Here is an 11,926-nt window from a genome sequence, read left to right on the forward strand (position 1 = left end):
ATTAAATTAAAAAAAAAAAAAACCTGATGTTCAGAGTGTTGAAATGGCTTTCTTCAGCTCCTAACCTATTTTTAAAGTGGACCTAGAATCCAGATCTGCAGACTCTGAAAGATATTCTTTGTTGAGCACATGTAGCTAGTTGTGCAAACTTGAAACTCAGGCTGAAGATGTTGGAATCTCTGCTGCAGTGTATGGAGTATTATGAAGAGTTTTGTGCTGGGAAGTGATTTGATGAACATGGAGGCTTGATTCAGTGTCAATAAAATGTTTATGGAAGATCAGTCCAGAAGTAGCCAGGAACTGATTCACAATGACAGCAGCGGGAAAGATGAAGAAGGGACAGATGCAATAAATATTTGGAGGAAGGAACGTGTGACAAAATTGTCCAAGTCAAAAGAGGGGCCGGCGAGACATGAATGTCCTGGAAATTGCATGTGCAGGACCAAGAATGAAGAACCAGACCCAATGGGACATAATGAAGAAAATTACAGCTACGAGGGTATGTGCTTGTGGGTTGAGGTTTGGGTTGCACAGAAATTTGATTCCTCTTGGAGATCACAAGTGCTCCCAAACCCTAGAATCAGCATTTGCCTTTGAGAATTAAAATCACCCCATCCACACACTATGGGTGGGTTGGCCATCTTTGGGCATGAACTTAGCAAACCATAAATGTGCACTGAAGTTTGGGTACAGCTCAAACCCAAATCAAGGAATCAGCAGTATCTAAGAGTCAGGGGTGCAATGAGCTTATCCTTTAGGATGTGGGTACCTGGTGGCTTTTATTATGCTTATCAGGAGAAGAACCTTTGTGATTAGCTGAAGGGTGGGCAACCTGAAAAAAGAACTGCGAAGTTCAGCTGACTAGACCTGGTAGGGCCCATAAGAACTGTCCCAGCAAAAGCAGTCCTTGGTTCAGAAATTTTCCTGGTGGTGATTCAGGTATGAGGCTGTCGTAGCCAGATGTCAGAGTCACCCACTCACTGTCTGGGTCCCAGTGGCCATTCTCCTTAAGAAACCTTTGCGTTTCAGTAACTTTTTTGATATAGCTGCGTTTGTAGAGTGACTATTTTGGTCAACTTGGGCATTTTGTCACTGGCCGTCAATTTCTTATCTGAACCGAGCCAATGAACATTTTGGTAGCTCTACATCTGACTTTTTGTGCTTGGTTAGCATGAGTCCAGGCATGAGGGATGGGTTATCTCTTCCAACCTGATCGAGTTCCTGAATGTCCCAAGGTGAATAGCAATTCCTGGTCCTGTACCATAATGTAGTCATGATTAGCAGCTTTTAGAAACATTCTTCTGTAACCACATGCATTTCCTCTCCAATGACAACACTCCATAACCTCTTGACGGCTAGGGCTGGTTCACCTCTGCGTGAGTTCTGTTTTTTTTTTTTTTTTGCGGAACGCGGGCCTCTCACTGTTGTGGCCTCTCCCGTTGTGGAGCACAGGCTCCGGACGCACAGGCTCAGCGGCCATGGCTCACGGGCCCAGCCGCTCCGCGGCATGTGGGATCCTCCCGAACCGGGGCACAAACCTGTGTCCCCTGCATCGGCAGGCGGACTCCTAACCACTGTGCCACCAGGGAAGCCCCTGCATGAGTTCTTTATGTCCAGGGCAAAGTCATGTACATTTAAGCTATGCCCTTCTCAGAGGAAGCACTCAGCAAAGTAGAGAATGAATGAATTAATGAATGAAAGGAAGTTTTCTCACTTCAGTCTATCAAGGTTCTAATTCTGATGTTCTATTTTTTTATGTGCGAAATATTGTCTCTAATGCTTCGCTCCCACCAAAATAAGCATTGGTACAAGCAGGAGTTTTTATAAACATTTCACTGTGCTCAAGCCACACGGCCGTTTATTAATGACACTTCCAAGCTCTGTTATTGTGCTCAAATTGGCAAAGGGGAGTTCTGTGCTCGCAGAATGTAATTCAAGAACCAATAAAAGTTGATTACATACATATGAAACGTATGGACTGGGGGTAGGAGTCTTGGATGGATTACAAAGCGGGTGTCATGTTTCATCTTCTGCATGGGGTTTTATGGGAGGCCCGCATGAAGCCACAGACTTCTACATCGTCCCTTTCACTAAACATCATGTAAACAGAATCATGTTCTCATTCAAAAATATGTCTGCAAGATCACAGTTCAGAAAGAGGTCTAGGTTTTCTATCAACTTTAGCTCTAACTGGAGAATCTTACAAGAAACTCAGTAATTAATTAGGAGGTACAGGAGGTCATCTTTAACTATGAACAATTAAAATAAAACAGACTATTAGTTCCCTGATTGGAGGGTGGCAGCTGGAGGTACACGCTCTTATACAACGATGAGCTTTTTCTACTTCAAAATAGAGGCAGAAATAAAGCCATATTTCTCACTCCCCCACCCCCAAATTGTAGCATCTACTGATAAGTATGATTGAGAAGGGTTTTTTTTTCACTAGCAAAAGAAAATGCCTGGGTACTCTGCAGGTTCTCTCTGGAGCCTTGGCCACAGAAATACCCAAGCCTTGTTCTGGTCCGTGTTGAAACACGGCCACCTCTGGGTAGCCACATGGCAGCTGTTTGCCAGCCCCACAGCACAGCTGGTTTTGAGCAGGAAATGAGGGAGCCCTTCTCTGGGGAAAACTACAGGGAGTTTTTGGTGAGCAGAATGCAATTACCCTCTCTGGAAGTGTGCCAGGCTGGGATGGTACATGCCTGACGGTTGCAAAGGCATCACGGGACCCTCTCCCACATAGGCTGTGTTTTAAACAGAAGACAGAATGAGAATATAATTATGAGTGTCTTAATGACTATAAGATAATTACGATGATGTTAATAACTATAATATTTTTCAATAAAGATTCTTTAACTTTTCAAGGTTGAGAGTGAAAACCGGTGGACTCCACGATTGAAAACAATAGATTAATAACAAATGATCTACCAGTGGTAATAATCATCTTGATCAACGCCTTCAAAATTACTGACAGGTATGCATCAATTCTTTAGTGAGTTCTGGTGACTGGTTCTTTAGTAAGTTCTACTGGTCAAAATAGCATCATGAATTCTTTCCAGAGCTTACATTTACTTTAGAGTTTCACAAATCTTTTTCAGAGCCATTTCCTCTGTGCCGTCATGCCAATTCAAAAGCCTTTTGAAAAGATGTATGCTTTTATTTTCCCCAATTTACAGATGAGAAAACCAAGGCTTAAAGAGATGAACCGACACGTTTACAATCATACATTGGTAAGTGCTAGAGCGATCACACTACATTAGTTCCTACACTTCACCACTCTTCCAGAGAAAACTTGAATAATACACATCATTCTTCCCCCAGAAATGCTAATTTATGTTTCTCAACATATTTTTAGTGCCAGATTTTAAAATTATGTAAGATGTAGCTTTGAAGTTGGAGCCATCAAAAAGTTCAATCATGACTAGTTGACTAGAAAATATATCTGATAATAAAAATTCAGTTCAAAAAATGGATTACATAATCCATTTTGCTAAACATAGCCTGCAAGAATCTAATGAGAGTCAACTCTGAAATCAATCACTCAAGAAGCTAAATTGTTAAAGTTCTTGTGAAGTAGTTTCCTGATAAATGGCATTCTTTGATGGAGCATCTGGGTAAATACGGTGCACTCATGATTGATCCTCCAGAATCTTGAGTTATTTTAAAAAGAATTCTTCATTTTTTATGCTGATATACGGTTGCAAAGAATGACACACATGGATTCAAATTCCAGTTCCACCATTCTCTGAATGACCTTGGAAATGGTCCTTCATTCTGGAGTAAGATGTCAGGAGGTAGAATAGAGTGGACATTATATGCAGAGCTATGAGTGATTAAATAATATATATGAAAAGGTCTACGATGACTTCTCGACACAGATGTAAGCCCCAGAGCTTATCAAAATTATTTCTAAGAGTTATTTATAATTGTCTACCTTCAATCAAAGTAAAATATGAAAAGAATTTACAGGACATACTTCTCAATGCATATATTAATTTTCATAACATTCCCTTGAGATTTAATTTGGATATTTATATTGAAGACAGAGTGAACTAAACCATATTTGGGAGCTGCAGATAGAAAATTCATTAACAAATAAAATAGAAACAGAGCAGAGAACTGTTTCAAATAACCAGAGGTCCAAAGCACTTGAGTTCTAGAAAAACTAGGCTCTTTCTAATTGAGTGACTTTTTGTTTCATCCATTTATTTACCTAATATTTGTTAAATGCCTACTAAATGATAGGTAATGTGCTAGGTGATGAGAATATAAAAATTTTAAAGCAGGGATAAAGATAAAAAGTATACTCTTTGGTCTCAAGAAACTCACAGAATAACTGCTTAACAGATCTGGAGACAAAGTATTTTCATATAATAATTATATTTATGTGTAAGTGATGGTAGCTTAAGATCAAATCCTCTTGGAGACTCTAGATAATTTCCAGTGCCTTGAAGCATCACTAATCCTTGCTTACAAACAGCTGGCTGGAATGGGCAAGAATAGTACTGAATGGTAGACCTTGATTCTCAGATGTCTAAGATCTTCCTTATGGGCTTCCTTATGGGCTGATCTCTAGCTCAGCTTGTAGAATTCCTGCACAAACCCAGGAATCTTACATGTAAACAAGGCAATACTATTTTCTGACATAATCGTTGCGATACCAGGGCTTTTTTGATATCTGTGAGAAATTAATGGAACATTCAGATCCAAATCTCCAATCTCATGCAAGGTCCGAGGTAACAGATGCAAACATGCAGACGTGCTTGTCCCTCTTCTCTCTCGGGTCCCACTATTTTGTGACTTTAACCAGAAGTGTGGGTTAATTTCATGAATCCATCATTACACTTTGTAATATAGTCAGTGCTCCATATTAAGACTAGAAGGGGAAAAAAATCTTCAGGGCACTGCCAATTCTGAGCTGTCACCTCCAGCATCTTGTCTCTTTCTCATGATGGCAGATGAAAGGAAATGAGAGGGAACAATAGAACAGGAAGGGAGGGAGGAACAAGAGACTGAAAATCGCAAATCTGGAAGCTTCCTTAACACCGCTGAAACCTTTGTCCACAATTAGACATCACTATTTTCAGCATTCCTATCCCAGATCTCCTTCCCAATTAAATTGGCTGCATGTGTCAACGAGTTTCTATAGAAACATGTTTCCGCCTCTTGACAAAGCTGTAAGGACCTACCTATAAATGTAGTATCTAAATCTCTTCCTTTTCATTGTGCAACTTATGACCTTTAGGGAAATTTGCAACGTTCATTATCCATTTCGTTGAAAACAGGAGTCATATCTAATTCTTGAAACATTTTTGGAAGCTAAAGAAATACAGTCTGGCTTAATTTGCAAGATAATTGTGTTGACTCTCCAAGTAATAACGTACCACGGAGAACAGGAGACAAGGGGTTAGTAAGAGTTTAGGGCATATTCTATCAGAGTCCATGTATGATCTTGGGAAGTCGCTGGTGTTTTTAGTTTTCCAAGGACAGATTGGACTCTAGGTATCTTTTAGCAATATGACTCATTAGTCACAGGGAACATCTTTGGCCCTGATGGCTCACAGCGTTATTATGGACCCAACACAATTTTCACATTTCTTCATTTCATGAGAGAGTCTCAGGCTGCAGAAATGATGGGCATTCACTCTTCCTTCTCAACCTATAAAATGTTGGAGCGTGTGAGTGTTTCCTTTCATTTCCTTGAAGAAAGGGGCTATTGTGTGGTTTCATGGCATTTCCATAGATGGGATTATTCTCCGCATCACAATAAACTCAGACAACATTAAAATGAGTAACTATGGCCAGTCCTGGTGTCTGAGTGATTCCCTGGGCCCAGCACAGGGACCAACTTTCCAGAGCCCTGAAGACAAGGGGTAGCACCCCAAAATATAGACTCATTTTCCACTCTACTTTTATTGGTCTAGCAGCTGCCAAGAACAAAGGCCACATCTCCTGATACCTGGCAAACAAAGGCAGTATTGTCTCACAAATTGATTGCTTCTCTGAGGTACCTACCTGTGTATTTGGCGAGAAGCTTCGAGAACAAGTTGAGGAGCGGCTGTCCTTCTATGAGACTGGAGAGATTCCACGAAAGAATCTGGATGTCATGAAGGCGGCAATGGTTCAGGCAGAGGAAGTGACTGCTGAGATTACTAGGAAGAAACAGGAGAAGAAACGCTTGAAGAAGGAAAAGAAAAGACTGGCTGCGATTGCCCTGGTGTCTTCAGAAAACAGCAGTAGTACCCCAGAGGAATGTGAGGAGACAAGTGAAAGACCCAAAACGAAGAAAAAGCAAAAACCCCAGGAGGCTCCTCAGGAGAATGGAATGGAAGACCCATCTGTCTCCTCCAAACCCCCCAAAAAGAAATCTTTCTCCAAGGAGGAGCTGGTTAGCGATCTTGAAGAGACAGCTGGCAGTGGAAGTCTTACCAAGAGGAAGAAATCTTTCCCCAAAGAGGAACCAGATAGTGACCCTGAAGAGTCAGGAAACAAGAGGAGTCCCAAGAAAAAGGGGAAATTCTCTTCCAAGGAGGAGCCTCTCAGCAGTGGACCTGAAGAGGCTGCTGCCAGCAAGAACAACAGCTCCAAGAAAAAGAAAAAGCTCCGAAAACTGTCCCAGGAAAATTAGAATGGACATTTCCCTAGTAGCGCATAACTTACAGAGATATTTCCCAACCCATCCCCTATAGCCCAATAAAAATAAAAACAAATTCACTAGTAAAAACAAAAATGAGTAGCTAGAACACACACACACACACACACACACACACACACACCGCTGGAGTTAATGAAGTGGTGGGGGCGTTTCCCTATCGTTTTAATTCTTGAGCATCTTAGGGATCAAGATTTGGCATGTGACTCTGGGTATTTCTATTAGTATATGGTGAACTGGGGAAATTAAACACGATTTGGAAACAGAACTTATATAACACATAATTTACATAACTTCTTTTGTGCCAGTAAAAGAGATTGTGTTCAGATGCAACTGGGCCCTTGAAAAAGCCATCTAGCTACTTCTCATTTCACGACTCCTTTCTAATAATCCTTTCCAGAACCCCCAAGGATGGAGAGTTTGGAGGCTGCCTTTAACATCAGGCAGCAAGCCACACCCCTGCACCCTTACCGTGAGAGTACACCATATTTCTCATTTCTTCAACTTGCATTGGCAATCTGTTGTAGCATAATTTACACATTTACACATTTTAGAGAGCAAGGCACAGTCATTCAACTTAATTCCAAAAAACATAAGCACTGAAGGCCTGCCTCTGCACATTAGTTTTGCAAAGCATATGAACGCCTTTGCCGAAACCCAACGCGAGGCACAAGCTTATTTGGAATCCGTGTCAAGAGGTATCTGCTGTTTGTCATTTCCCACCCAAAGTTCTCTGGAGTGGTCATTTTTAGCCCTATTGGGTTGACCTTTAAATATTGGTCTGGGGCCGGCAAGCCTTGGTCCTGGGTTCAGCCTGCCTTCCAGGTCTGTGGGTTCACTAGCAATCCGCAGACACCAGGAATTCTGCTGACGAACTTGCTTCTAAGTGTCAGGGAAGCAGGTTTTACCCAACCTTTTATGAAGAGTCATTTGACTGATTCATCCTCCCACACTGACTATTTCTTTTAAATGGGCTTATAAAGCTCAGTGGAAAACAGAGTTGGTGCCTCTTAGCTGGAGTAAAATCTTTGGAATTGCACAGAACTGGGTGCAAGACTCACCCCTTCCCTTTCTGGCCTGGTGACCTTGAAGGTGAACTCTACCCCTCTGGGACCCCATTTCCATTTCTGTCAACAGAAGGGAAAAGTGTTCACTAAAAATCTTGTGTTAAAGAACTGGTGAGAAAACGTACAGGAAATAGCATTGGCACAGTGATCCCTCCTTTGATATCCATTCTCTTCCCGTCTCTTTGCCGGTGGGAGGTGGAGCTGTCGCTCAGCAAAGGAAAAGGACAAATCATTTGCAGAACAAAGTGTGCCTCGCATCTCTCAAGAGGAAGGCTCCTCTGAAAGACACTGTTTGTGACCCCCTCTGACAGTCGTCTTGGTATACAGAGTAAATGAGTTTCCCTCCTATTCAATTGGGCTGCTTCCTTAAAAGTAGTGATTAAAACAGATTTACTGGAGGGCAGGATGACATTTATATGGACTAGAGGCATTTTCCTGTTCATTTTGTTTGGGGAGTAACCTTTCAGAAAGGGTAGATTTAATTTAGGGAACATTTCATTAAGCCAGGAATGGATCACTGGAAGGAATACTCTTACAAGGAAAAATGCCACCCTCTCAGAAGGGTGTGCTCAGTTTTAAAAATCTGACAGTTAAGGGAATTGAGGATTTGGGGAGGGAGGGGTATGCTCCTTTGAGTTGGTGGTACTTGGATTTCTTGCCTTTTCTTTCTTGTGTTTGGCCTGCCTTTTTTGGTTTTAAATAATCAGTGACGCAGGAACGCCTATTCACTACTGCTGAAAATTGTTAGTGAAGTCGCAATAAATAGAGTCATATAAATGCAGACACTTTAGGTGCTAATCTGTATGTTGAATTTGTTCAAAGAGGGATCAATCTTGCCCCTGACCACAAAAGTCCACCTTCAGTTATTAGAGCTGTTTGGAGATCTTTTAGGATGGCTGTATGTCAACCCTTGCTTAGCCAGAAAGTTGAATGTCCAGCAGAAAACATCAAGGAACAGGGTGGACTTCATTAGTTTGGAAAACACAGTAGCCTAGGGGAATAACACACATTTACACAAAAGCAGCATTTATTCACGGAATCTTTCCTTCTTGACCCTAACAGGACAGAACACAAAGGTGTTTTTCGAAGACCTTTGGGTGGGCTTTGACAAATCTTTTGGTGCGAGGAAGTTTTTCTTTTGTTGTTCTCGTTGTGTTGTTGTTTTTGCCCCTTTGAGCGGTTTTCTCGCTGCCTCTCCTGGTTGTTCAGTCGAGTATTCTCTATGGCTCTCATGGCAAAATCTCAAAAAGAGAAACCATTTGAAACCAGGTTCCCAAACATCTCTTCTGTTCTTGAACTCAGAGTGTCTGTCCAAATACCAAGTGCACCATCCACCTTCTCCCTTTGGCATAGTACCAAGCCCAATAATATGAAGTCCTTGAAGATGCACTAATTCAATCACGTTTAGAATCTAGTGCAAACTGACTTAAATTTTATGCAAAAATCTAGTATCACCCTTGTTTCCATGAAATTTTCCCTGGACTAGAAAGACTTCAGCAACTTGTAATAACCTATAAAGGAAAAGAAGAATCTGAAAAAAATATATAGATAGATGATAGATAGATACATAGATAGATAGATACATAGACAGATAGATATTGATACCGAGCAGGACCCTGTGGGGCTCCTGGGCACAAAAGCCTTTCTGTGTTCCTCATTTCTTGATTATAGGAAATAGTCTTCATTTAGCCTCCATGACCTTCCCGGAGTTCCAAGGGGCAGGTTTAAACAGATGCTAATTAGAGAAGGGAGGGTATTGGAGACAAGGGAAGGACAGTCAAGAAACAACTGAGCAGGCTTGGGGCAGAGTCCTGTTTCCCCCTCAAGGGATATGCATAACAGTATCTTGAGCTGTTTTGCAGATACTGAAACCCGAACCAGGTGGGAGAAGTTAACTGTCTGCTGCCCACAAGCACTGAACCACAGACCACTGGGAACCAGAAGGTTGAAGATGCTGACTCCCACTTACCTCACCACCAACCAATCAGAAGATTGTCCACGAGCTGATCACGCCCTTTCTGAACCTTTACTATAAAACTCCTCACTACCCCCTCCAGGTTGGGACACACAGTTTTGAGGGTGTTAGCCTGCTGTGGTCCACTTTGCTTGGCAAAGCAATAAAACTATTCTTGTCTACTTCACCCAAAAGTGTCTCTAAGATTTAATTTGGTGTCGGGGTACAGAGACTATCTACAGATAGATAGATAGATAACTGAATCACTTTGATGTACACCTGAAGCTAACACAGTGTAAATTAACTCTGATTCATTTTGAAAGAAAAAATAGCTTTTCTAACAACATAGTCTACTATGTATGATAATGTATCACAATTTTGTGGCATTCATTGATCAGAAAACATTCTGGAGGTAAGCTTTGAAATTTCTTGATGAATTAAAATATTTTTTAAATGAATCTATTGCTTGATGTACGTTTAAAAATTATTTCAGGCAAAAGTTACCATTTTTTGGTCACCTTTCTAATTTGCAGACATTTGTAAAAACCTTGCAACAGAGGAGATGCTGTGAGACAAGCACTCTTATATGCTTGTTGCAGGAGGGTAAATTGGTATAATTTTTATGAAAGGCAATTTGCCAATATGCATCAGGAACATTAAATATGCTGGTACCCTTTGACCTTGTAATTCTATTTCCAGGAATCCATTCTAAGAAAGTAATCCAACATAGCCATTTTCTATGAATTGTTTTATTTAAGCATTACTGCAATTATGAAGAAAAAAAGGGAAACTACAAAATGCCCCCAAACAGGCCAAAGATTAGCTAAAGTATTATATATAAATATTAGAGTATATAAATGAGGAAATTTTAGCAATATAATGAAATATTTATTGATGAGATTAAGAGCAAAATGCAGTGAACTCAACTCTATAAAATGTACATGCACAGAAGACAATGCAAATAAATCATGCCAAAGTATTTATTATTGGTTATTGTTTTGGACCATTTTTCCTTCTTACTTTATCATTTTTGTATTATAAGCATGTAAAATAATTAAAAACATTCTAAGCAGTAATCATAATTTGGCCAAAATTGTGTGTGTGCGCTTGTGTGTTTAGATGAAGAAATTTATTTTAGAAAAAGTATGTCTAGCAAGAAAGATGAAACAAAGAAATAGTTGGGTTAAGTTCACATTTTTCAAACCTACTTGTGCTTCTAAAATAAAATTCTGCCTCTACACACTGGGTTCCTGGAAGCTGACCAAAATCTGTTCAGTAATATTAACTCCACTTAAAAAAGGGAAGAGAACATATTGAACGGCATTCACTTACGGTCTGGGTGCTTGGAGGAGATCAGTTGGTGAGTACCAAAGTGATGACATGCATGTTTCTATTTTCATGTTGAAAATTGACAGATAATTGAAAAGAATCAGCATATGCAATTTCTCAGAGGAAGCAAGCTGAAAAGTCAGAGGAACCTTGCCTACAAAGGCATCCTGTTGCCCAAAGTCTCGTTGCAGAATGTTCTAGAACCATATAACTTTTTAGTTATCATCACATGGATTCCCTGTTTGTCGGGGACCATGAAGACCTTTGCCTGGCTGCCCAGCCAATGCAATAACAGTGTGTATATTCAGAACTTCTTCCCTGTTCATTTCTCCAATTATAATTGCTGAAAACTTGCAGAGACCTTACACAGGAAATCATCAGAAATCATAATCCATCCTGGTGCGTTTTAGAGTATCCACAGAAATACTCTAGAGAACAGCCTTATCTACTTATTAGGTTTTAAACTAGAAATGGTAGGACTGGCTTTACATTAAACAAATATCTTATATATATATATATATATATATATATATATATATATATATATATATATATATAAAGAATCATGACCATCTAACAATATTTTAAGGTTGAAGCCATGCACAAAATATACACACTAATAGATTAAAGAATAAAAAAATGTAGAAGTATAAAAGAAATATCAAATTTGCCCCTAATTAAAGATAAACACAACTACTGAATAGAGATGTTTTGCGGAGGGAAAAAGAGATGGTGAAAGTCACAAAGCCAGAAAAATGGGGGAAGAGGCAGAGAGAGAGTTAAAAGAAACTTTACTAACAATAACATGAGATTTTGGTTGTAGCTGTGTAAGTTTAGACCTAAAATACCTATGGGAAACTATAAATCTGAATTTACCACCTCGTTCTGTCCCCAGGGCAGGGGTAAGGGTGCTGAGAAGCAAAC

At 40.1% G+C, this 11,926-nt stretch overlaps 1 protein-coding gene and 1 long non-coding RNA gene across 2 annotated transcripts in view; both read left to right on the top strand.

Annotated features, from left to right (window-relative positions):
• The window catches only part of LOC116749685, a 79,037-nt gene extending 69,330 nt beyond the window's left edge, over positions 1-9,707 (top strand). The window contains exons 2-4 of the long non-coding RNA XR_004348673.1: positions 2,866-2,974; positions 3,177-3,230; positions 9,582-9,707. This is a non-coding gene — a long non-coding RNA (uncharacterized LOC116749685). The remainder of the gene's footprint in view (positions 1-2,865; positions 2,975-3,176; positions 3,231-9,581) is intronic.
• Positions 6,008-6,628, top strand: LOC116749684 (nucleolar protein 56-like). Its single transcript, XM_032624330.1, has one exon. The coding sequence runs from the start codon at positions 6,107-6,109 to the stop codon at positions 6,626-6,628; it is 522 nt and encodes a 173-aa protein (XP_032480221.1). The 5' UTR covers positions 6,008-6,106.
• Positions 9,708-11,926: the final 2,219 nt, after the last annotated feature.

This window comes from Phocoena sinus, chromosome 2, assembly GCF_008692025.1.
Source record: "Phocoena sinus isolate mPhoSin1 chromosome 2, mPhoSin1.pri, whole genome shotgun sequence".
Lineage (NCBI taxonomy): Eukaryota > Metazoa > Chordata > Mammalia > Artiodactyla > Phocoenidae > Phocoena > Phocoena sinus.